This window comes from Fukomys damarensis, unplaced genomic scaffold (assembly GCF_012274545.1).
Source record: "Fukomys damarensis isolate Sample0158 unplaced genomic scaffold, DMR_v1.0_HiC HiC_scaffold_37, whole genome shotgun sequence".
Classification (NCBI taxonomy): Eukaryota; Metazoa; Chordata; class Mammalia; order Rodentia; family Bathyergidae; genus Fukomys; species Fukomys damarensis.
Window position 1 is genome coordinate 4,212,971 of NW_022900949.1, and position 27,391 is coordinate 4,240,361.

The 27,391-nt window shown below is 40.1% G+C and overlaps 2 protein-coding genes across 3 annotated transcripts in view; both read right to left on the reverse strand.

Annotated features, from left to right (window-relative positions):
* The window catches only part of Ddx11 (DEAD/H-box helicase 11), a 21,429-nt gene extending 16,502 nt beyond the window's left edge, over positions 1-4,927 (reverse strand). Inside the window, exons 1-2 of the mRNA XM_033759436.1 lie at positions 4,784-4,927; positions 100-247 (exon numbers count right to left, since the gene is read on the reverse strand). Of these exons, the coding sequence (XP_033615327.1) occupies positions 100-243 (144 nt within the window). The 5' untranslated portion in view covers positions 244-247; positions 4,784-4,927. The remainder of the gene's footprint in view (positions 1-99; positions 248-4,783) is intronic.
* Positions 4,928-8,056: 3,129 nt separating this feature from the next.
* On the reverse strand, positions 8,057-27,231 carry LOC104876919 (vomeronasal type-2 receptor 116). 2 transcript variants are annotated; one of them, XM_033759824.1, is made up of 6 exons: positions 27,118-27,231; positions 17,113-17,401; positions 15,910-16,716; positions 14,966-15,193; positions 14,524-14,647; positions 8,057-9,155 (listed from the first exon to the last, which is right to left on the reverse strand). In XM_033759824.1, exons 1-6 carry the CDS (start codon positions 27,123-27,125, stop codon positions 8,221-8,223), a joined length of 2,391 nt encoding a protein of 796 aa, XP_033615715.1. In that variant the 5' UTR covers positions 27,126-27,231; the 3' UTR covers positions 8,057-8,220. The 2 variants fall into 2 exon arrangements, with proteins under 2 accessions (XP_033615715.1, XP_033615716.1); XM_033759825.1 differs by lacking the exon at positions 27,118-27,231 and adding an exon at positions 18,887-18,961.
* Positions 27,232-27,391: the final 160 nt, after the last annotated feature.

Below are 27,391 nucleotides of genomic sequence, written 5' to 3' on the forward strand. Positions count from 1 at the left end.
CCCCCAACTTCCCACTGTGAAAATCTCTGCGGGGCGAAGAGCGGGAGCCAGAAAGACGCCTCCAAGTTCTCGGCCACTGTCCCTGTCAGAAGGACTCACCGTCCCGGTGGGGCTCTCGAATATCCCGATCTTGCCAGCCTCCAACACCCGGTACAGCTCCGCCATGAAGTCCTTCTGGATGGAGTAGGGCGGGAAGGGAAACGGGAAATGGATGCCACCAGCTTCCTGGGTTTTATCAGCCATGGTTCTAGGGGAAACATGAAGAAACGCACTATCTGACGAGCAGTGAAAAGGGACCCAGTGGTCCCCGCACCGGGCTCAGACGTGCCCTAGGGCTGCACACCTCACAGCAAGCAGAGACCATGTTCTCCCAGGGTGCCGCACACACAGCAGAGCCGTGCGTCTCCTCCAGAGCCTGCATCAGGAGTGGCTACAGCAGGAGGAGCCCAAGAAAGCCCCCAACCCTGTCTGCCCACCAGCTCACTGCTGCCTGGATACCTTTCGAAAACCTCTCTGGTAGGGTGGGTGTGGTAGGACCGGCAGGCTGGCGCCGGGGAGTACTTGGCAGCATTCTTCCAGCGGGCCCTCGCAGGCCCTCGCAGGCCCAAGATGCCTCCCCTTCTCTCGTGGGGAAGCCTACGATATCCCGGCACCAGCAGTCACCAGCAAGGCTTGTTCGGAAGGCACGCGTGACATGCACAGGCCCACTTCACAGACACAGCGTTTATCCTCCCTGGCCAGCCAAGAGCTAAAATCATCTTCATTTCCGTTTTTTTTGTCCTGTTCTGAAATTAATTTTCTCTGAGACAGCCTTGCATATCCTCTCCTCCTTTAACTGCCATTTCGGGGGTTGGCTCTTCCACCTTGCTTCTTACATCTTGCTTTTTGGAAGTCATTTCTCTAAGATATTTGATGGGTCTAATTCTTCTCAGTACAAATATTTAAAAGTCCAAAACCCATTCTATTAATATGTCTGATAAAGGGGATATCAGAAAATGGAAAGATGTCCCTTGCTCTTGGTAGGAAGAACCAACACAGTGAAAATGGCCATACTCCCAAAACTTTTACAGATTTAATGCAATCCCAATCAAAACACCCATAGCATACCTCACAGAATGAGAAAATAACCCTAAAATTCATCTGGAGCCAGAAGAGACCTAGAATAGTGAAAGCAATCCTGAGCAAAAAAGGCAATGACAGAGGCATCACAGTCCCTGACTTGAAATTATACTACAGAGCTCTGATAAAAACAAACAAACAAACAAAGTAAAAAAGCATGATTTAGGGGTGGGGGAAGAGAATCAGGGGAAGAGACTACAACATGCAGAAACAACTCCAAATATACTCAGCCACCTTATCTTTAACAAAGGGGCAAAAATCTTAACTGAAAGAAAGACAGCCTCTTCAATACAAGGTGCTGGGAAAACTGGCTTTCCACATGTCCCAGGACTAAAACTAGACCTTTATCTCTCATCCTGTACAAAACTAAAATCAAAATGAATCAAAGCTCTAAATATTAAAACAGAAACACTCAATCTGCTGGAAGCAAGATTAGGTAGAACAGTTAAAGACATAGGTGTAGAGAAAACACTTCATGAACAAAACCCTTATTGAAGAGGAATAAAATATCACCAAAAAAAAAAAAAATCAACAAACGAGGATCTCATCTTATTAAAAAGCTTTTGCACAGCAAAAAAAAAATCACTAAAAGAGACAACCCACAGAATGGGAAAACATTTTGCCAGCTGTTCCTCAGACAAAGAACTAATATCTAAAATATATAAAGAACTCAAAAACAATCACCCTCCAAATTTAAAGACTCAATCCTAAAGTGGGCATCTGAAATAGACACTTCTTAGATGAAGCAGAAATGGCCATAAATATATGAAAAAATATTCAACATCACTGCTATTAGAGAGATGCAAATTAAAATAACACTGAGAATCTATCTCACTCTAGAAAGAATAGCTAGTATCAAGAAATCAAGCCGGGCTTGATCCCGAGTGCTGGGATTACAGGCTGAAGCAGGAGGATCCCTGTGAGTTCGAGACCAGCCTGGGCTACATAGTGAGTTCCAGGTCAGTCTCAACTACATAGTGAGACCTATCTCAAAAAACAAACAACAAAAAAAATCAAGCAATAACTAATGCTGGAGGGGCTGTAAGGAAAAATGAACCTTCTCCACTGTTGGCAGGACTGTAGACTGGTGCAACCACTGTGGAAATCCGTGTGGAGATTCCTCAAAATACTAAAACACAACTACTCCCCTTCTTGGTATCTTCTCGAAAGAATTAAAAGCGTCCTACCACAGTGACCTATGCACACCAATGTTTGTAGAACAGTCTGTAATACCTAAATCTTGCAAACAGCCTAAATGCCCACCAACTGATGCGTGGATAAAGAAGATGTAACTTTTTTAGACCATAGAGAACTCCTCTGCCATAAAGGATAAACGGGAGACATTTCTAGGTAAATGGATGCACCCTGAGACCATACCCTTAGGTGAAATAAAACTGATACACAAGTTCAAATATTGCATGTTTTCTCTGGGTTACAAACTGAAAGTATAAATAAGGACCAAAATGTACGATAGATATTGTGAAATAGGAAGAAAATGTTCAAATGAGAAGGGAACCAGAGAAGGGGAGGGACAAAGGAAGGAACAGAAAAGGAAAAAGAAGGAATAGAAGGAAAAAACGGAAACAAATCTTTTATTAAAAAAAGGAGGGGAAGAGGAGTGAAGAGAGGGAAAGGAAAGGAAAAAAGCAGCACGGTATCTCTTGTACGGGTACAGATAAGACGCAATGAATGCTATCACTATGTATATCTAAAATGTACCAATAAAACTAATCTTAAAAAAGAAATTAAATAATTGCTCACTAGGACAGCGGCTCCATGGTAGAGCACTCAGTTACAAGAAGCTTTGGGGTGGGGGAAGCCTTGGGTAAACTCTGCAGCACTGGGGAGGGAGGAGAGGGAAGAAAGTAAATAACTGCTCAAAGTCACAACTAAGAGGAGGAAAATCAGCCCTTCAAACCAGGTCGATAAGGTTCCACTTTCATCAGTATTATGTCACTGGAAGAGATCTTGTGGGAGTGAAAGTTATTTACTGAAATGACACACGGTGAAAAATTAACCCACACTATGGGAAAATCAGGAACACATGTCATTAGCAGGATGGGGCTTCTTGCAGGTGAGAAGGCTGCCAGCTCCGTCTTCAACACAGCGCCAGGAACCTCACCAGTAAGAAAATACCATGGACGATCCTGGTGCTGTCCAGTCAGACTGGAGACAGAGCCCCGGCCTGACTTCCTCACCCCACTCCTATGTTCTGATTACCCGGATCTTTAGCCCGTACATGGCCTCTTCAATCACCTCTGCCAAATAAAAGTTATGTTCATGTTTCTTAGTACTCGATCCCGAGACAAAAACTGATGAGCACTGCCTCTCTATAAAGGAAGCTCGCTGATCAGCCTACACACCCTCTGACCAGGCACTGAGCCTGACCTAACCAGCCTGGGCCCTGCAACCGCTGGTTCCCCTGCCTGCGAAACGATGACCCAGTATTCAGACCTCAGCTCACCTTCCACCCCGGTCTGGCCACTTGATAGTGCCCGATACACACCACCCGCGTGTGCACACACACACACACACACACACACCGTCTGCACACGCATCCTGCCTCAGGTCTCACCTTTATCACCTCAAGCTGTACTTAATTTCTTCACAGCTCTCAGCACCGTCTGAACCTATTTTATTCACTGTCCTTCCCCACTGGGGGAATATAAGCTACATTAAGGGAGGAATCTTCTCTTGTCTCTCTCTTTTCTGCACAGGTCTCAGAACTAGCACACTACGTAAGGCATTAAATAAGATTCTCATGAATAAGTAGCCAGCCAGGCATGGAGCTGTAGCCAGAGGTTTCTGTTCTTCACAGGTGAGGGCAGAGCGGTGCCACGACTTGAATACCTAGTCCCAGCGTCAGTCCATAATGGCAACAAGCTTGTGTGGTTTGTCTTTCCATCAGCTCTTTACAGGTGAAGAAGCTGAGACTCAGAAGAGCGATTTGCTCACGTTCATGCAGGAGGTGGCTGAGCCCGGGAGCTGAACTGTCTCCATCACTCCCCACGCCCCTACACTTCTAATTTCCTGACTCTTCCTCTCCACCATAAGGAGGGAAAAGGAAAGACTAAGTTATCCAACTTCAGAGTCACAGCACGGGACAATACAGAACAGAAGTAATCATCATTGCCCTTCCCCGTGAAGGTAACTACGGATCTCATTATTCCAGAAGCAGCACAGATCAATCATGGTTAAAGAATAGGGGAGATGAAATCCGACAGCAACAGATGCACTCATCACCGAGGGACATCATCTGTCATCTCAGGCCTCTTCAGAGGTCTCCGTGGGGCACAACAGGACCTCCCGCCCAAGTTCTCGGCGGAACTCTTCACCAGGGCCGAGGCACACGCCCGCATGCTCCAGCGTGGCGATCACTAAACACCTGGTGAAAGCGCTGGGCCCAGATTCCCCAATTTAAAGCCCAACACCTGCGAGCTGTCGCCCAATCCTAAATACCGCGCCAGTTCTCCGAAGGAACCGCCTCCCTGGCCAGCCCCTTCCCCCCATTGGCCTATCGCCCATCCATCAAAAGGCCCCTCCCCTCGCTTCCATAAACGCCCGCCCTCACGCAGCCCCTCAGTTTCACCTGCCCCGGGGTCTGACTTTCCTCTACCCCGTCCTCTCGGCCCTCAGCTCCCCTACGGTGACGCGCTCCGCTCACCTCGTTCCCCCCAGGGAAGGACTGCTGCGCCGGGACCAGGCTGCAGAGAGAACTTGGTGACCGCAGGCTGAATTGAAATCGCGTTGCTGCTTAGCGTCACCTCGGAGTGGCGCAGGCCACGTCGCCACGCCCCTCACCACTGCGCCTGCGCACTTGGAATGTGCCGTCCGCCGGGAGAGGGAGGGCTTGCTTTTGTTGGCGCGGCGGCACTGCGCAAGCGCACTGCTTTCCAGCCTTTGCTTTGCAGTCGCAAATTAGAACCTGTGATCCGAATCTCTGCTCACAATCCTTCGCTTAGTGTCGTCCCCCTGGGACCTTCCCGGCTGTGCCAGGAAGGGTGTTTGATTGACCTTCTGCCCGTGCGCCTTACGTATGAGGCATTCGGCAGTTGTTTGACTTGATCAAGTTGCTAGTAAAGAGTATACTGAGTGCTTCGTGTGTTCGCTCAATATCTGGAACTGGTTACTTGAGTGGTTGTTCTGAAAGCTAAAAATACGGTCCTGTTTTGTAGTTTGTACTGATGTTATCTGTGAATACCAGCAGTTCAAGTTCTTTGCCTCAAATTCGTCTGTTTCTCATCTCTCTCTGGTCCCAGGTCTGCTACCCTGTATGGTGATGGGGGAAAGTCTGATTGGCCTCTAATAATTCAAATAAAGGCGTGGAATATGTAAAACTATACGAGTTTCAAACATTTTGTATAAGGAGGATAATATCTTGATAATTGTAAAATTATATATCAAGATTAATAACGTCAAATCTATTGATTGAATTTGACCCAGCCATCCCTCTTCTGGGTATCTTTCCAAAAGAATTAAAAGAATCATACCAGAGTGATATATGCACATCCATGTTTATAGCAGCACATTTTGTAATAGCTAAAACTTGGAAAGGGCCCATTTGCCCATAAGTTGGAAATTGGACAAAGAAGATGTGGTTTTTCTATAAAATGGAATACTACTCAGCCATAAAGAGAAATTAGATTCATTCATAGGAAAATGGATAATATTGAGGATATACTCCTAAGTGAAATAAATGTCACACATGTGTAAATACCGAATAGTTTCTCTGGTGTGAATAAACTGTAATAGTACATAAGATCCTAATGAGATAACTGACATTGTGAAATGGGAAGAAAAGGGATAAAGGTGTAGGAAACGTGGGAAGGGTAGGGGAAAGGTAATAAGGGAAAAGAAAAAAATATGAGAAAATGAAAAAATGGAAATAAAGTGTCTGTAAATGGGGAGGGGAGGGGGGGTGAAGGGAGGGCAGGGACAAAGGGAAAAAATGAGAATCAAGACTTGTCATGTAAAGGTACAAGATCCCAATGATGAATGTAACTGTACTGTTTACCTAAAATGTACCAATAAACTCAAAAATTAAAAAAAGAAATAGTAAAAAAACTATTGATTGAAATGCATTGTTGATTGGAATATAATATGTAATTAAGATTTTTAGTTGAAGGACTCATGTGACTGTCAATCTGGACTCTACAAGTTGCCTTTACTCTGTGGGCACACACAATCACAATCAAAGACACACACACACACACACACACACACACACAATGAGCACAGCTGCCACCATCACATAAATTATGACCTGCCTTACTGAAGCCATCATCTCTGACTGGGGCTGGTATATTGTTAGAATTGAACTGTCTCCTTAGATGTTATGCTAATCCAGGTACTTGTGTACGTGACCACATTTGAAAATAGTGTCTTTACAGATGGCATTGTGTTATGATGACAGGGCAGGTCAGTGACTAGCAGGCCAGGGGAACTTACACTCCAGTCTCTAGAAAATGCACCAATGCAGCTACCACATCACTGGAAAATTCCAGTCACCTGCAGTTGCCTCAACAGGTGAGTGGGTTAGCGAGCTCCAGGATACAGTACTGGGTTTATTGCGACTTCTCTGTCGAAGGTAATTTAGAGCTAGACTTGCCTCATGGATGCTGATTCCTCCCACATGTGCCGTATGATCTTAAGTAGATGCTTCAGTGGCCTGGGCAGAAATCCACATACAGACCTATTAGATAAGTGCTGAACAGAGGTGTGGCTGATCTTTGACACTGTTTTTTTCCTTAGACCAATTAAGGTGAGAAGCTCAATTAAATATTGTACTGGATGAAGTAGTCACTGGGTTTAAGTTGTGACAGAGAAAATAGAGATGAGAAGGAGAAAAAGAGATATGTTTCTGGATAAGGGTGAATTTATATCAGCAGGTGAATAAGCCAGGGCTTGTGGAGGGTTCTTCAAAGCTGAACAGATAACAAAAACAACAAATAAAGTGCATGAATGTGACAAAACAGTTTTTTACAGTAACAACAAATCGTTAAAAAATCTAGGGATGAATATGACAGAAATTTATTTCATATACATTATTTAGATATCCACAGGACATGTAGCTATGACTCACATATCAATAAAGCATGATTAAACAAAAATTCAGAAAATTTAACATCGACAGACAATCTCACTGTAGCACATTAGTCATACCTTTCGTTACCATATGAATTCACTTTATTACCATTTTTAGTTCACAGATACTTGGTGTAGCACATGACCAGAAAAAAACTAGAATTCTAATGGCCATAGCGGAGAGACTTCTTTAAAAATATTCTCTGGGAAAGTGGAAGGCAAGTGTAAGAGAAGAAATATGCAACCAGTTATCAAATATTGGTATAATTAGTATATTAAATGAATATGTCCTTGAAAAAAACTAATGAAATGGTTAAAAGAAATAAGACATATAGTTATTTAAAGCCAAAAGTTGTCATATTATTCAAACGTTTTGAGAAACTGAAGAGAAGTTGAGTAACAGTCAATTTTTTTTCTCATTGAGTTTATTGGTACATTTTAGGTATACAGTACAGTTACATTCATCATTGGGATCTTGTACCTTTACATGACAGGTCTTGGTTCTCATTTTTTCCTCTTGTCCCTGCCTTCCCTTCACCCCCTCCTCGCCTCCCCATTTACAAACATTTTATTTCCATTTTTTCATTTTCTCCTATTTTTTTTCTTTCCCTTATTACCTTTCTCCTACCCTTCCCACTTTCCCTACACCTTAAGCCCTTGGATACATATGAGGACATACTCCTAGTGAAATAAATAAGTCACATAATGTGTAAATACCAAATAGTTTCTCTGGTGTGAACAAACTATAATAGTACATAAGATCCTAATCAGATAATTGACAATGTGAAATAGGAAGAGTAATAGTCAATTTTAAGCACAAATATTAAAATAAATTCCAGATTTAAAGGGAGTCACAAAAATTCCAGAATATAATTCAGATGAAAAGAGTGATAGTTACAGGTGTGATTGGTTTCAAGACTATTAGAAACACAAGTCAGTCGATCATTCAAATAAATCCCATGATGTAATCTGATATCTGACCACATAAATTGTGAAGAGCTGCCTCTGACTCTGTTTTTAAGATATTCTTTCTGTATGCTTACTCTTCAGATGTGTTTTATGTCTGAATGAATGCACAGAATTTTTCTCTGGCCTTAACAAAATAGTGTAGCATTTAGGAGCGAAGATGCAGCCCAGCAGCCCCGCACTGGAGGCCAAGATGGAGAAGACCTCCACGGCCACCATGACCTTCCCCTTGGTGCTGTGGTACACGGGGAGGAAGGTGACCCACACACTGCAGAACACCAGCATGCTGAAGGTCAGGAACTTGGCTTCATTGAAGGTGTCGGGCAGGTTCCTGGCCAGGAAAGCCACGGTGAAGCTCAGCAGGGCCAGGGAGCCCAGGTATCCCAGGACACAGTAGAAGGCAGCGAGGGAGCCCTTGTTGCACATGATGATGATGTGGCCATGTTCCGAGTGTGCATCTGTGTCGATAAAGGGTGGATTTGTGCCTATCCAGATTCCACAGAGAATGAGTTGGATCAGGGAGCAGATGGGGATGATGGAGTTAGGTGCCCCTGACACCAGCCACTGCCTCATCCTCCTGCCTGGAGCGGTGACCTTAAAGGCCAGCACCACGGTGATCGTTTTGGCCAGGACGGTGGAAACAGCCACAGTGAACACAACTCCAAATGTGGTCTGCCTGAGGATGCAGGTGGCTGCGTTGGGCCGGCCGATGAAGAGCAAGGAGCAGAGGAAACAGAAGGTGAGGGAGATGAGCAGGGTGTAGCTGAGAGCCCTGTTGTTGGCCTTGACAATGGCAGTGTCCCGGTGCCTCACGAAGAGCCCAAGAACAGCAGCTGTGAGGACGGTGAGACTCAGGGCCGAGCCGGCCAGCATCTTCCCCATGGGGTCTCCATAATCCAGAAAAGTGACGGATTTTTGGAGGCAGTGGTTTTGCAGAACTGTGGCATACTGATCATCAGGACACTTCACACACCGCTCCATATCTACTGAGAAAATCAAATTGTCATCAGTTCAAGTTTATTATTTCTTCCTCATTCACTTACCCACTCACAGATGTTCATAGGACTTCCCGAGCCAAACTGCTGTTTTTGCTTTTTTTGGTTTTTGTTTCTGTTTCATCTTTGTTTTTCACTAAATTTTTTTTTCTCCCTATTTAGGCCTGATAATTGAATTCAGGACCATTTTTGTTTTTTTACTGAGTATTTACTTTAAATTAAAAAAATCTAAATACAATCTTCTTAAATCACATTTCCCAGCCTGCATTCAAAATTTTAACCCTTCTGCCTCAGCCTCCCAGACTGCTGGGATTCAAGGTCTACACCATCTGATTTTCTAGACATTAAGAAAAAGAATATTATATTTCTGACATGTGCCAATTCATACTGCCCTTTTCTTTATAGTTTTCTATTTTCTCTTTTTAATTTTAGTTAACTTCTATTTATTTTGTTTTGGTTTTTATTTTACTTTAACTTTATTTTTTTTCTCCTTGAGTTTATTGGTATGTTTTAGGGATACAGTACAGTTACATTTTTCATTCGGATCTTGTACCTTTACATGACAGGTCTTGGTTCTCATTTTTTCCCCATACTCCTGCCCTCCCTTCACCCGCTCCAACGTGCCCTATTTACAAAGACTTTGTTTCCATTTTTTCATTTTCTCATATTTTCTCTTTTCCCTTATTTCCTTCACAAAACAACTGAATATTTGCCAGCCTTTATCAGACCTCCGCGAGTCATACTTTATAGATTCATTCAATGAGCAGCCATTTGAGAAACCCAAACAATTTACTAAGTTCTAAGATATGATGACTCTAGATACTGTCCATTTGGATATGTTCTCCCACCCACGAAAGGTTGTGGCTTTCATGAAAAAAATGTATTGGGATTTGTGTGACCATGGAGGCAAACCGTGGACCCTATTGTAAAATGCTAACATTTTCCCGTTGGTGGCCATTTCCATCCAGCAAAGTGCTTTCACCATCCAATTACTTCAATTTTACTGTTAAAAATTCGTGGCATCTTTCGGAACCCTTATTAGTTTTATGTCTGTAGAGTTGATAGTTTAAGATCAATTAAGTGTTAATCTGTACGATATCGTCTGTGACTAGTTAATGACTGAGCTGTAGGAATAGGTTCTTTTTTACCTTTATTCATGTTCCATCATCACTAAATTCTATTTTTGTTTGTTTGTTTTGTTTTTTGAGACAGGGTCTCACTATGTAGTTGAGGCTGACCTGGAACTCACTTAATAGCCCAGGCTGGTCTCGAACTCACAGCGATCCTCCTGCCTCAGCCTCCCGAGTGCTGGGATGACAGGCGTGCACCACCACGCCTGGCTCCACTAAATTCTATTTTTAATTTACATGGGTTTTATACACTAACATCATAGCTAGATTATCTCAGATCTGTTCTTCTTCCTCATACACGATCTCTTTCACACGTGTCTGTGAGCGTGCTGTGTCTGCACGGACACGGAGCACAATGTCTGGGAGAAGGGCGCCTCAAGAAAAATTCCCCTCTGATGTTTGTTTTCCAAATTTAACCACAAAATGCGTGGTCTACTTTAGGGCTGTATTAGTGTCATTTACGACATGTAAGCAGTTTCTTCCTATTCTCAATTTATTGAAGGTCGTTTTTGTTTATTTGTACATCAAGGAAAGGATTTCAATGTTACTGTATTTTTTCTTCACTCACGGATAGTATTTCTCTTTTCACTAAGTAGGGCACTAAATTATATTTCATAGGCTGAAGTTGCTCATGGATTTCTTTCTTAGAATACAAGTCTCAATTTAGAATGGAACACACCAGTTAAGTCGCCAAGGAAAGTGGAGCATCTAGTAATATCGTCAGCTGAAGGGACCATGATATAGATATTTTCTTTTCAAAGTACTAATTTGTACACATTTGCAGTCTATAATGGTACAGTCACTTTAGGGAATGGCTTCATGTCCAGAGCACATTTTAATTCTTTCTTCCCTCCTCTTCATTCCCTTTTTATTTTGCCAGCATTCGATTTCTTTATTTATCTTATGAATCCTTATATGGTTAATCATCATCCACACAGATCAGTAACAGATTCATAGACCAAGAAATATAAAATATATAAGACAACTGTATTAGATCAAGGAATACTTTTTGATACATTGTCCATGCTGCATTACTATTACTCCATTTCTCTCTGTTTTCCTCTTCATTGTCTTTAATTTTTATTTTTTCACTCGTTTAGTCTTTCACAGAAGAGAAACTATGCGATATTTACGCTGATGTGTCAGACTTCACCCAATGTTATGATCTCCATCGGGATCCCTTTTTCTACAAAGGACCCACGTTTTTCCTTCCTTATGGAAGAGTATCGCTCAATCGTGCACAAATACTGCCTTTTCTGCAGCTCTCCTCATAACATATTGTCCCACTTTCATTTTCTCTGAAGGAGTTCAGTTAAATCGACATTAGCATGCTGTTGAATGTGTCACTATTTCACCAGCGGTACCTCTTTTCGCTTTTGAATCCTCATAGCATTTATTTTTATTGCATTTTATTAGTGCCTATTAATTTTGTGAAAATACTGAGCTTCAGCGTGGTATTTTTCTCCACCTACATAATATATTACCTCTGCCTTATCTTCCCATCCGTCTCCTCACGGGTGTTCCTTTCTCTTCTCTAAGAGCCTTCCTTCCTCTTTCATGCCATTCATTTTGATTTCGCATATCAAGGAGAACGTGTAATACTTGCCTTCACGAGTCTCCCTTATTTCACTGAACACGAGGATCTGCAGTTTATTTATTTTCTTGAAAATGTCCTGATTGCATCTTTCCTTATGAATGAATACTTCAATGTGCATATATACTGGATTTCTTTATGTATTCACCTGTCAATGACCACCTGGGCTGACTCATTATCTGGGCTATTATACATTGCACGTGATGAACACAGGTGTGCAGGTATCTCAGCAGGATGCTAATGCCTTCATGTATATACTGTGGATGATACAACTATCCATATGGCAGACATGACCTTTTTTTTTAACTCTTAATCCACATAAAAATTTGGGGGAAATATTAAACTAAGGACTCATATTTATTAGTAGATAGCATTTTGTCAATGTATTTTATTTTTTCTTACAACCCTTTTGCTAACATTTCCTGAAGTTTGTGAGTTGCAAGGAACTTTTCAAATAGATTGATTTTTAACAATAAACTAAGAGAAATTTCCTGCTTGACTATATAGAAATGGCACATGCTTCAGTTATGGTATTTTTAATATTTATCTTTCTGATATTCATCAAGTGTGTTGATTGTTGGCATTTTTTAAAACCTGAATCAACTTTGGTTCTATTTATTTATTTACTTGGGTTTTAATTTCTTCAGCATTCCTGCTATATTGTTTCCTATCTTGCATTTTTTGGTTCAGCTTACCCTTCTTTACCTAGTTTGTAAAAATATTTCAAATGCTGAAATTCAGCTTTTCATTAATTAAATATGCATAGTAGCACCTACGTGTATATAAGATAAAATATGCACTTGTCACTAAGAATAGCTTTAGCTTCCAACTCACAAAATTTTATGTCATGTATTTAAGTATAGATGCTCATTAATTTGCATTTCAAGGATTGTATAAGAAAAAAATTGTTGAGAATTGCTATTCCTAAACAAGAAGCATAATAAATTGATATTGCTGGGTACATGATTCTCTGTATGTACACATAAAAAATTACATAAAAGTACCACGTCTTTTAATTCTGTAAAGAAAACATACTCAAATTAACTATACGATACATCACCAGTCAAGATATACTTCAAAGCAAATTTAAAATCATACTATAAGCAAGCAGTTTGCAGAATCAAAATACATATTAGCCACAAAAGCAAATTAGAAAATACCCAGTAGAAAGGTGATTCTACCAGGTCAGGATTTATCATCCATTGAAGTGTTTCCAAAGCCATATTCAAGGTAGGTAAAATCCTTCAATATTGGAATTCTGCAACTTTTCTTTTTTTCCCTTACATGCTTTTATTGGTACATTTTAGGTATACAATACCTTGACATTTATCGTTGGTAACTTGTACCTATATATGATGTATCTTGGTTCTTTTTTTTCCACATTCTCCTGCCCTCCCTTCAACTCCTCCACCCCTTCCTATTTACAAAGACTTGTTTTCCATTTCTTCCTTTTCTCATATTTTTTCTTTTCCCTCCTTTCCTTTCCCCTACCCTTCCCACTTCCCCTACCCAAAATATGGATACCATCACTCATTAAATCCCTTAGACTGAATGCATATCATCCTACAGCTCTGTGGCACGAACTACGATTCATGATGTGTGATATGTACCTATATGTGACTTCTAGGATGGCTGGGATACCATCCTAATAACTGATATCATACTGTGCTTTAGGAATGTTGTAAACCAAATACATATCTCTGTCTGAAGGCACACACAAGCTCTCTGAGCACCAGCTTTCTGTAAAATGAGTGCTAGGTCCTGAAAAATACGCTGGAGCTTCATCTCCAGGGCAATCAAAATGAGGTTTCACATCTTGTGAACAGCTGTTGTTTTAGAATGCGCTATGTTAAGCTTCATGGTTAAGATGGAACTCAGAGAAGATAGGGTGGGAGAAAAGCATTCTTAAGAGAAAAGAACACTGGAGCCTGGGATTTAGCTCAGTGGTGCTGCCACCTGCCTCACAAGTGCAAGGTCTTGAGTTTGCTCGCCGGTACAAAACAAAACAAAAAACCCCCACACAAAATGCTTTCAGTGGGTGTAGAAAAACAAATCAGAATAGCTGGGGAGTGTTTTGTATATCTATGCTCCCAACGACTCAGTAACCCGAGATGGCTGGTGAATATTAGCAAGATTTTTCTCAAAATAAAACGAAAAAAGATGGACATAAAGCTCAGGGTGAGGGAAGCTCTTGGTTCCATCTTCACCATTGTCAAAACTAAAACATAACAAGGCTGGGGATTTAATTCAGCAGTTTGGTGGCCTGCCTTGCAAGCGCAAAGACCTGAGTTCAATCCCTGGTACCAAAAAATAAATAAATAAATAATAAAGAAAGAAAGAAAGAAAGAAAGAAAGAAAGAAAGAAAGAAAGAAAGAAAGAAAGAAAGAAAGAAAGAAAGAAAGAAAGAAAATTAAAACATAGCAAATAAAAATGAATCTAGGGGCATGTATAGTAAGAGGGACCGAGAATGTGTCTTTAGAGGATAATAGTACTGAGTGGAAGGAATAAATTTGCGCCTGACAGAAGAAAGACCTTTGGCATCACTGTACTCTGGAAGATGTTTTCCATTTGCTGGATGGATGGGTAAATACAAAATGAACATGGAGACTGCATCCCTCACACACACTCTCCTACCAGTGTCGTTGGTGATCTCGTTCTCTGGGCAACGGGTGCAATCAAAACAACAGGCAGGTCTTCCCTCCTGAGGGGATTTCCTGAATCCAGGATGACAACTCTCACTGCAGACAGAGCGGGGAGTCTGAGGAAAGATCACATGTGGGTGACTCGTTAGAATTTTACCCCTCCTTCAGAGCTTGAGAGAGAAACAATTCATAGATGTACAGAAATAGTATTATATGTATACATGTGTACACATAATATTTAGCAATATAAAAATATATATTTACAAACTATAGTTAAACAAATATGTTCCATACCACTTCATTGGAAAACTAATATGTGAGAAAAATTGATAAAATTGAGATATTTAATTGCCATAGTTTCCACTTTATGAACAAAATTTGGGGTACAAAATCTGCAACATTTTGGAAGCGCATCATGATTTTGTCCAACATACTTGTGTAATTCCTGTGACCCACTCGATCATGTCATCAGACAAAAACAACTGCTGGCCCAGGGGACCATGTGGGGTAAATGTTCCCAATTTGACCTTAAGCCTAAGGCCCTCTGGAAAATTCCAAAAGTTGAGAATGTCGTACTCTACATCCAGTTTCCTGGTGTCATCCAACGTCACTTGGTCTCCAGCAGGACTGTCAAACTGGAGCCTCTTCAGGAAGGTGTGGAGCTAAAAGAGACACATCATCCCGTGGTGAACAGGGCTTCATGATCCAGAAACCAAAAGGAATTAGGGAATGCTTTCAATGATCTTCCATGTTTATTTCATAATGCAAATTTCGCACTCGTATTTAATAAAGCAGAATAAATGAAATCTTTTGGAAGTCAAATGACTGTACTTTTCCTAGAAAGGTCAACCAGTCTTGGGAGAAAAACTTTTACTCAAGTTGATTTAAATAAAGTTTTCGTGAGTATTAGAAAAAATTAGTATTGGAGGTTTTATCGATTTTGTCTCGCCATGTTCCCTCAGCATATACTTGCCAAGCGAAGTTGTTGCGAGCAGTAGATTTTGAAGCATGAAGTGAGGAGATAATATACGTAACATAAAGTTTACTACCATTTACATTCAATAATTACAAGGTCTTATGTTGCCCTTTAAGAAGTTAATGGAAAATTTCGAGATTTTATAATAAATATGTTATCTAGGTGGGCACTGACATCCTTCCCACAAAAGCAAAGCCCTTGTCACATATTATTTTTGGGATGCCAGGGCCCTCTTGCTAAGTGACCATTTCTACCCAGCTCAAGATTTACCTCCTTAATGATAAGCTGGTTGTAGTCACTTGTACTTTTGGATACAGTGCTCTAAACGTCTCTGATAAAGCATACGTGTGATAAGAAAGGTACTTTCATGACATTTCACGCCAATACAAACAGATGATTTACCTGCCACGGGGCAAATTCCATCACTTCTTTGTTTCCCACTGGTGGCCTCTGTGCTTGCTGAAGAAGCATCTCATGGAAGGCATGGGCCACAGCGTACACAGCATTGTACACATTGTGACTCCACTCGGTCATGGCTGGGTCAAAACGGTTCACAGGCAGCCACGCCAGAGAGGCATTGGGTGTACAGTCTTTCAGCGAGCAGTCGGACTCGGAGAACGAGCAGCGGAAATTCTCGAACCAAAACATGGTGAGGTAAAAGTCTTCTGGGTATTTGAAGGGACTGGCTTCTTGGACGAAAGTTTTGAAACCAGCGATTTTCCCACGGTGGTTGGAAAAAATGAGGGTCCCATGGAATGAGCTAAGTATGAAAGTTCTCCCAGTCATGTCAGCGTGCCATTGCGAGTTTGTGACCCAGACATTGCCCGTTAGTAAGTATTGCTCTATGTTGTAGTTTACATCGTTTATAGTATCAGTGTCATAGTAAGTGATGATCACCTTTACCTGCGATGCCTCCTTAGCTAGGATATTATGTTCCTTTGAAAGGGTCACATAGGACACAAGAGAGGTTGAGACCATTTTCACGAAGGCTGCACAGATTTTATTCCTGTCCATCTCTCCTGTCACATCCGAGAGAAACTGGAGACCTTTCTGGCCTTCCATAATGACCAGTCCCACCCAGGTCCATTTGAAATGAAGCACCAAGGAAACCACAGCAAGGGCCAGGGATGTATCCTTAGGGGCCACCTGATAGAGGGAAGGAAACTGTCCACTGTTTCTTAATATGGGATCAAAAGAACCGAACGTTACCTAGAAGGAAAGAAAATTGCAAGGACCATAAGGAACAATGTTGACACCAGGCACAACCTCGAGCCTGGAGAATACTCGCTAATAGCCGAAAGGGGTAAGAGATCTCTATTCAGCTAGTCTTTCTAATTATCTCACTTCCCAATAGCTTCTCAGCAAACAACTGATCACACACAGTTTTTGGAGGGATCCTTTAGGTTTTCTTCTTCCCCTATTTTTATGCTATAGACAAGGAAAGTTTGAGCAAACCACCACATCTCTGTGCACTTACACATTGAAATTACACACTTGTAAAGACGTGCTGTAACTGGGATCTTTCTTCCCCTGTTCGGGCACCTAATAATGTCACCAACAAAGACATGGATTCGTTTTTACCCTGTCTCACTCATCCATGCTCACCTGTGGAAACTTGTAGAGCTCCATCAGGGTTCCAGTTTGAGCAGACATTGCCCACGATGTTCCTGATAGCACCGCTACAGACTTGCTCTCTCTCCCACAGGAGTAATTAGGGATCTCCTTCTGTCCTGTGAGCAACAGGAGGGAATTCTCCAGCATCCTCCAGTGACTGTAAAGGAAATTATGGATCTCATATCCCAGAGATACGTTGGGTAGAAGATGAGGACTCTTGTTGATCTCTTCTATGGCAAATACGAAGGCCAGCATATTCTGGTAGCTGTTGGGCATATGCCTGCAAAGAGAGCACACAGGTCTTTATGGAAAAGACAATCTATGGTTATACTATCATCCCGTACAATAGCCTTTGTGAGCTGAATGCTCATGTTCCTCCCCCACATTGATTTTATACAAACTGAGGCATAAATGAGATGGTATTTGTGGCTTTGTCTTTTGGGCAGTAATTGGGGTCAGATGAGTACTTGATGTGGATTTCTCATGACTAAGATCAGGGCCTCACAAGACTTAAAGACAACTGCTTCCTTGTCCTGCTCTGAGTATGCATTGTCCTGAAGGTCACCGATAAGCTGAAACTCAGATGCCTTTTCATTTTCTGAGCCCCAACAGTTAAATATCGAGAATCACTGTTTTAAAAGCTCAGTTGGAATATATTTTTATATAGCAGGCAGAATTCAGGTAATATCCTAGGATTAAGGAACCGGGATTAATTCCATTTGTGGAGTAACGGGTTCCCCTGCAGTCTTGGATTTCATAGTTAAACCACTCATAATTAAAAAGTTCATATTGTAGCAATGACACCCATGAAAGTGGAAATACCAACAAAGAATGAAAATAATGTTAAATGAAACATCTCTGACACATTAAATGTATTTGTAGATGATTAGGGTGCAGTAAGAGCTCCAGACACGCTCAGCTGTGCCATTTTTCACAGAGAGTAAATCCCTTCACTGGATGAAAGACACTCTCTTTCATAACCTGTGCTGGGAAACGTGACTACACACATGCTAATGGTTGCATCTACACCCCTATCTCTCACCATGTGCTAAACTATAAAGAAACGGATCAAATATCTCAACATTACAAATGTGAAAGAGGAAGAAAAGGGCTAAAGGTGTAGGGGAAGTGGGAAGGGAAATAGGGGAAAGAAAAAATACGAGTCAAGGAAAAATGGAAATAAAGTATTTGTAAATAGGGAAGGGAGGAGGGGGTGAAGGGAGGGCAGGGATGAGGGAAAAAATGAGAACCAAGAGCTGTTGTGTAAAGGTACAAGAGCCCAGTGATGAATGTAACTGTACTGTATACTAAAATGTACCAATAGACTCAATGAGAGAAAAAGAATGAAACAATTTCCTGAAAGACAAAAAAGATAAAACATTTGAAGACATAGGTGTGGTCAACGTCTTCCTGACCAAAACTCCACTTACACAAGAAATATTACTAAGAAGCAACAAATGGGATCACATTAAATTTAGCTCAGTGGTGCCAACACCTGCCTCAAGCATAAGGTCCCAAGTTTGATCCTTGGTACAAAAAAAAAAAATTCCCTGCACTGTAACATAAACCATCAACAAAGTGAAGAGAGAAGCTACAGAAGGACGAAAATTTTTGCCAGCTACTCTTGAATGGGTTAATATAGAGAATAGGTAAAGAACTTCAAAATAAACTCCCAAATTTAAAAGACTCGATCAAAAGGGGCATCTGTGATGAACAGAGCTTTCCAGGTGAAGAAACAGCCAGTAATACACGAAAAAATGATTACCATCACTGGCCACTTGAGAAATGCAGCTGAGAACAGCACGGAGCTTCCATTATATTCCAGGAAAAATGGCCACTATCAAGGGAGCAAACAGTACACATTGTGGCAAGCCTGTAGGGAAAAACGAACACTTCTTCATTGTTGAAAGGAGTGATACTGGTACAAACACTATGGAAATCCGCATGGAGATTTCTCAAATAATTAAAGTAGAAATTTCATTGGACTGAGCTACTCTCTTTCTCAGTATCTTCCAAGAAGAGGTAAAGACATCTTATATCCATGTTTATAGTCACATGATTCATAATCGCTAAAGTTTGGAAACAGCATGTAGGCCCATCAACAGAAGAATAGCTAAAGAAAATGTGGTGTTCATATACAGTGGAGTCTTACTCTGCTGAAACGAAGGATAAATTTGAGTCTTGGAGGAAAATGGATGTGCCATTAGACCACATATTAAGTAAAGTAAATCAGATGCATGAGCTTAAAAATCACCTTCTACTGTGGAAATCAATATGGAGATACCTCAGAGAACTAGGATTAGAGGTTTCATTTGACCCAGCCATCTCTCTGCTGGGTATCTTTGCAAAAGAACTAAAAGAATCATACCACAGTGATATATGTGCACCCATGCTTATAGCAGCCCAGTTCATAATAGGTAAAACTTGGAAACAACTCAATTGCCCATCAGTTGGAGACTGGATAAAGAAGATGTGTTTTTTCTATGAAATGGAATACTACTCAGCCATAAAGAATGATAAACTAGAAACATACATAGCTAATTAGATGCACATTGAGGTTATATTTAAGTGAAATAAATAGGACACACTTGAGTAATTACCGAATAATTTCTCTGGTGTGAAATATTGAAAGTGTAAATAAGGTTCAAATGGTATAATTGGGAGTGTGAAAATGGCTAAGGGGGAAGTGGGAAGGGGAGGGGAAAGGAAATAAGGGAAAAGACAAATGTGAAAAAATGGAAACAAAGTCTTTGTAAATAGGGAAGGGTGAAGGGGGTGAAGGGAGGACAGAGGTATGGGGAAAGACCGAGAACCAAGACCTGTCCTGTAAAGGTACAAGATCCCAATGATGAATGCAACTGTATTGTTTGAATGTACGAATCAACTTAATGAAAAAAAAAATCACATGGTTTCTCTTATGTAAAAACTTCTCTAAATTTAATGTGAAATAAAAGACAGAGAATAGGCAAGAGAGAGAGAGAGAGAGAGAGAGAGAGAGAGAGAGGAGGTAAAGCTGTTGCAATCCAGCATCTCAATAAAAAAATGGAAAATTCAACTGACTGAAGTTCAAAAAACAAAGCTGAAATTATATAAATGTTCTATTGGGCTTCAACAGAGTTGGAACAGAAAGTCTAATGTTTACTGAGTCTGAATGTATTTATCGATGAGGCACTCCTCAAATGTCTGCATGGAAACTGGACATGGGGCACACCTGTAACCATCGCTCAGGATTGAGGGCTGGAGCAGGAGGGCTGCAAGTTCAAGTCCAGCTGGGACCGTTTAACACACGGTGAGGGTCTGTCTCAACATAAAAAAAAAAAATTTAAAACAAGCTATCGATCTAGCTCTGCATGAAGGCTTGGTTTTCAATTCCCACTACTGAAGGAAAAATATGTACTTTTCTAGTAATTTCTTAATTAAAAAGTGAATACAAGAAACACAATTAAAGGGTATTTTCCATAAAACTTGCGTACGCTTCCTGTCAATTGTCAAATTTTTTAGCAAATAGTTATCCTAAATGAGCCATTACAAAAATTAATAGTTTCTAAAAATATCCTCACGTTTCTGCAAGGAGAAAAACAGCGTGCTTATTCAAATGTAGAGAGCATTTGATACTACCAGGCAACTGATGAGAGATACTTGATAGTAATGTTAGTATTTGAATGTAACTGAAACAAAATCTCTGTCCACATTCATCCCTGTGCAGCAGGACAGGAAGTGTTGTGTATTTCACCCTGCTTGGTTCAACTTTTGGGTAATATACATACATATCCCACGTAGCATCGCATCCCAGAAAAATCATACAATTAGCATTTGATAATTGGAGAAGAAACTAAATATAAAACAAAAACAGAAACCCTCTTAATTCAAAACTTGCATCTCACTTAAAATCTCAGTGAGTCACGCTGAGAGCGGTTGGAGGGCAGGTGTACAAGTTCTCCGTCTTTCCACAGAAAACTGCCTGCAACCGCTTCCTGTAGAGCCTGTGCGAAGAAAACTAGCATGAGCCTTCCAACGGATGGGGTATGATCTCCTTTGCCTATTGTGGGGTGAAGCTTCTTTTGTATTATATTCAAGTGTATATTATTACATTCATTTTTTCTGGCTACGGAAAACTTAAGCAGATTAAGGGCCGCACGGATGGGTCCAAGGGAACTCAAAGCATGAGCTTGCAGTGATGTTCTCCAGTGGAGTCACGGACAAGGCTAACGTCCTCCAGCAGCAGTGTGTGATGTCACGCATGAAGCACAGCACGCCGGGAAAGGTTAGCAAGGTCCACGTCCAGAGGGTTTTGCTGGTGTGACAGTGGTGGCTGTGGCCCTTTCTGAGAGGCTCGGTCACGTAGACCTTTGGACTAAACATATGGCTGACTGGTGTCTCTCCGGAGCTGGTGCTAAAATCTTTAACCCTCAGTGGTTTGGATATTTTTTCTGTTTTCTTGGTAGTACATCTTTTGGATAAGTATTCCTAAGAAGCTAAGTAGCAAGAGCATTTTGAATGAAATAGACAACAGGGTAATAGTTCTGCGCTATCATCAGAATGACTTGGTGTCATTCAGGAGTTTCTAAGTCGTAAAACAGATACACATTAAAACAGCAAGGAAAAAAGGAATTGGCTGGACAAGCACACATTCATATTTAATAAAGGGTGAAATGGTTCAGCTTACAAAGCCATGAAAAAATGTGATAAACCAAGACTCTCAACAGAAAGCGTGTGAGCCAACTAAAATGTAAATACATTTTCAAAATTTCTAATATACATTTTCAAAATACATTGTCAAAATTTCTAATATAGTCTAGGGGAAATGGGAAGGGTAGGGGAAAGGTAATAAGGGAAAAGGAAAAAAATGAGAAAATGAAAAAAGTGGAAATAAAGTATTTATAAATAGGGAAGGGAGGAGTGGGTGAAGGGAAGGCAGGGACAAGGGGAAAAAATGAGAACCAAGACCTGTCATGTAGAGGTACAAGATCCCAATGATGAATGTAACTGTACTGTATCCCTAAATACACCAATAAACTCAATGAGAAAAAAAAAAAAAACACTTTCCTTGCAAGAGTAAGGACCCAAGTTCAATCCCTGGTACCAAAAATACAAAACAAAGCAAAGCAAAGCAAAACAAAACAAAATTTGGTGAAAAAATATATATCAACAGTTTAAAGACTTGACGAAGTGGGAATAAAATATTCAAATGGAAAACGGGAAGCTAGTGAGGGGAGGATAAAGGAAGGGAGGGAAAAGAAACAAGAAAGGAAAGAAAGGGAAAAAAGGTTCGTGAATGAGAAAGGAAAAGGAGGTTGAGGGGAGGGAAGGGAGCAGAAAAAGAACAATCACAATACATCATGTATAGATTCAAATTCCCTATGATAATTTTTTTTTTCTCATTGAGTTTATTGGTCCATTTTAGGTCTACAGTGCAGTTACACTCACCATTGGGATCTTGTACCTTTACGTGACCGGTACCGGTTCTCATTTTTTCCCCTTATCCCTGCCCTCCCTTCACCCCCGCCCTGTGATAAATATTGTTATCATTATTTATATCTAAAATGTACCAATTAAATAAATTTTAAAATTTATGATAGAACATTTAGCAAAAACATAACGCCGTAGTAAGCACATAAAAGCATCAAGGAGAATATTTTACACACGTTAACACTCATTCAAAAGTTTGTTTGATATTGGCACGACTCTAATCAACAATAGAAAGAAAAGAGTTTTCTTTTTATGAAAAAAGTAAAGACTTTACATGTAGTATCTTTAGAAGTAATTCAGGGCCAGGGATTTATCTCAGTGGCACCGAGCCTGCCTCATAAGCACAAGGTCCTGATAAAAAAAAAAAAAAAAAAAAAAAAAAAAAAAAAAGATAATTTAGAAAAAAATCAACAACACAACAACACATTTACTGTAATGTTTTAAATGGATTAAAAATGCCACAGAAAAATAGAGATTCACTAATGAAACAAAATAGGAAAAAAGATAAATGAGCTATATATAATTTGTAAATTTACACACACACATATATATATATATATATATTCATGTATACTATTTATACCACAGAGTTCATATTACAAATCACAGATCAATATTAAATCACTTTGTTTATATGGAAAGAGAATTGTGAAAAACATAATGCTCTCTTATAAAACGAATTGAAGGGACACTAATAATTTTTAATTAATATATACATATTTATAAAATTATACTGTGGAATTTATGATAAAGAGAAATGAAAAAGGCAAAATGTAAGTGAATTTTTTGCTGCCTATAATTTCCTGTGTATTTCAGTTTAAAAATGATCTATTCAAAATATTCATAGTGAGCCCAGTTAGTCACTTTAAATATATAGTACATGGTTAAACAACTTATCCTTTATTAAATATGCAAAATAGTGTAATGGCTGATAGTAAGATATATAAATGAAGAACAAGCCATCCAATAAAATGTTCTTTAGGTAATGTACAAATATAATTAACCTAACTTATTAAAAATAATGCATTTATAGCAACATCACATTGTTTGCAAACATGAATTTAGGCTCTGGCTTGAGATAAAGATTAAGAAAATAATATTGCTCCACATGACCGGCTGAAGTGTCCATTATTATGTTTCTAGATGGTTGTTTGACATTAAAAATAAAGATATTTTAAAATATAGATGGCTTTGAGCCCAGCCAATTTCATCCTCCCAATTTTTTTGCTTTCATCAGAGACCGTACAACTGTGTATTTGTACAATGCAATCTGATATCTATCAAACTTTGATTGAATCTATCTATTACCTTCCTTATTATGGAGACAGGAGATAGGAAACCAGTTAGAAATTTAGGAAGTTCTAGTCTGCAATAAGAGCTGAAATTTGCCAGCCTTGCAGGATATATCACGGAGGCAGAAAAATTTTCATGGATCTACTGATGTACATATCATATGTTTGTGTAAGAAAAATGGTCTGCAACAGCATAGAGACAGTGCATCCAACTTGGAATGCAGTTCCTATATATGGGTGCAGAAATGACTAAGATAGATACTATTATGACTATTTTGATTATTATAGCCATGGCATTTCTGAATACATGGGGCATCTGCTCCTGTAAAATATCAAACTTTTTTTTCCAATACAGAGAAAATATATATGTACTTTTTTCAAAAATCTATTTTTCTTTTCCTTTCGATTATAGTAGAAATAATTTTCTCATGTTTCCCTCCGTGCTTGCTCCCAGTGGGAAAGTCACACTGGATAGAAAATGCTGCTGGAATTTCAAGGATGTTCTTTTCAGTCATTGACTGGGTTTAGAGTGTGTGGGAGGGAAATGGGGTGAACAGCAGACTGATTCCTTGAGCTCTGAGTGGAGAACAGGACAACAGTGACAAAGTGGCTGCTTCTCTCTTCCTTGAGAAAGGAGCACTGTCTCTGTCTAGCATCCTTGAACTATTCTTGAAATTTGACGGCACTTGTATCTGATCAGTTAATCATCCTCTGCTATCCTCAGATAATGCCTGATCTCACTGGGCTGAACCAAAGCTGGAATGTTCAGGTTGGTTTCTGGGATCCTTCCCTGTCCTTGAGCTGTCTCTCAGTCGTGTACACCCAGGCACCTCCATCCTCCTCTTCGGCTATAAAATTACCTTGGAATGTGTGCAGCATTCAGAACCTACTGCAGATCCTCCTCCCCAGTGCAAAACCACACTGAAGTGTCCTTGCACCTGTCATTGTGTCCTGATTAAATAATATCTTTCTTGCTATTCTCAACAAATGCAGTGATTATTTTTAAAAACTTTCCAAGAACTTGGCACTAGACTCTCCTGATCCATACCCTCACATTCCAGCCGTTCTGTCATTGAAAAACACACTCCACAAAAACTACCAGAATTAGAGCTCATGAAATAAAAACATCAATAAGGACAACATGATTTTTGTTGTTTTGTTTGTTTTTACATATGCCTTTTACTAAGTTAAGAAAATCCTTCTTCGTTTTAGTTGTGTAAGGGGTTTTAATTGATCCATCCAATACCTTTTCAGTTTAGTTCATATATGATTTTTTAATTATCCTAATATAATGAATTATGGTAGTAATTGTTTTAATATTACACCCATCTCAAATTCCTAGAAAAAAGCTTTTCAATACAATTTACTATGTTCAGTTTGCTAGTCAAAACATCAGTAGTCATACACTTTATTTAATATTACACAGTGCAGCAAAATGAAAAAATAAGCCACTGGACTAATAAATAAATAAAACTATTCTTCACACAAAAAGTTTTGTGTGAATAGAAAATCCAAAGTAAGTAAAAATTAAAAAATGTACATGTCAGTTATGAAAGTCTATCAGGTCTAGATTAACAATCTTTTTGTTAAATGTACCTTTGTATCAGTAACATTTTTTAAAATAAAACTTTAAAACTTTAGACTTACATATAAATTATACAAATTCTATGTGCAAAGATACATAACATCAAAAATATAAAATCCTGAATAATTTCTCTGGTGTGAAAAACTAAAAGTGTAAGTAAGATCAGAATGGTATAATTGACAACGTGAAATAGGAAGAAAATGGCTAAAAGTGTAGGGGATGTGGGAAGGGTAGAGGAAAGGAAATAAGGGACAAGAAAAAATATGAGAAAAGGAAAAAATGGAAACAAAGTTTTTGTAAATAGGGAAGGGGGGGTGAAGGGAGGGCAGGAATAAAGGGAAAAAATGAGAACCAAGACCTGTCATGTAAAGGTACAAGATCCCAATGATGAATGTAACTGTACTGTATACCTAAAAAGTACCAATAAACTCAATGAGGGAAAAAAATAAAATAAAATTCCTGGGAATAAATTTAACTAAAAATGAGCAGACTTCCATGAAAATAAACTAGAACATGTGAAAAACTGAACTGATAAATCTTATTGAGGCAAATTAAAGAAGTTTTAAACAAAAAAATAAGAACAATAGGTAGCATAGTTTGGACAATTCTGTAAAGAAAAGCACACTCTCCATGTATAATATCGCATACCTGTACTGCAGCTGTTCTCTAGGCCTGGGTATAGGGCATGCTTAAACTCAGGATATTACCGATAGCTTAGGCAACATAAAAGGACCCTGTTTCAAAAACCATGCCATTGTAGGGGAAAGCAGCCAGGAATAAAAGGATAAGCAGGCATATGGATGTCATGATAAATATGAGAACGATCCAAACACCATCGCAGAAGGAAGCGGCCAAAAATTTTCACCCCACCATCCCTGCTCCCAGTAAGAGCAGCGCTTGTGGCTTCAGCATCTGCCTAAACTCACTCAGGCACTGTGTCAGTCACACTCCAGCTCCACACAGGGGCACAAAGCACCTGACAGAGTCCTCTGACACTGTGCAAAATCTGTTCATGAATTATGCATTTGGCTGCAGAGATGATGTGATAGTACCCTCCAGGGGACCATGTGAAGAAGGGTCGGTCTGGAGGTGAAAATCTCACATGTGAAGTCTCCCTCAGTCACGCCCTGGCTTGCAGGTCCAGGAGTCGTGGAGGACACACTGCGTGGAGTCACCACATGCACATTAGTGGAGAGTCACTGAGCATCTGCAGCACAAGTCTCCCCTGGCAGGAGGCTTATGAGCAGCAGGGGACAAGATATTTTATGCAGAAATAAAGAAAGTATGAAAGCCCGGTATTGTGTAAAGTGCATAATATTTGTCCCTGAACTCAGCACAACGCCTGGGACTCTGAACCCAGAGAATATCAGTCAGTGTGCTGTGCAGTGGCAGCTGGGTGGGAGCAGGTGACATTTCTCTCCGCTTCCCACCCCGAGCACAGGAGGCGGAGAAAATAGGAATTCATCTTCCCGGGTTCAATAGGTGGAAAAGAGTCTAGAGAAATTTAAAATAATTCCTGGACCACACTTTTCATCTCTGAGTAACAAGGACAGGGTAGAGAATGATGTGGATACAATCACCCACAGAGGTTTAGGCATTACCCTTCCTGACAACCAAAGAGAAAATAAGTGCATGAAAAAAGACACTTACAGCGCCATAATGGACTCCTCCAGAGGTTTTAGTGAAACGATATCTGTATAGTACAAATACAGAAAAAGGGAGAAAAGTCCTCCAATCGCCACATCTCCATCCTTGTACACACTGGTGCTCTTTCTCTGTAGACAGAATTCATTTTCAAAATTATACACCGGGAGAAGATGCTGCAGAAGAATGAGGACCATTATCAAGGTGAACATCTTAGAGAATGTGTGCAAGGATTTGCCTGAGTGAAGGGCCTCGCTGTGTCAGCCGCGTATATATATAT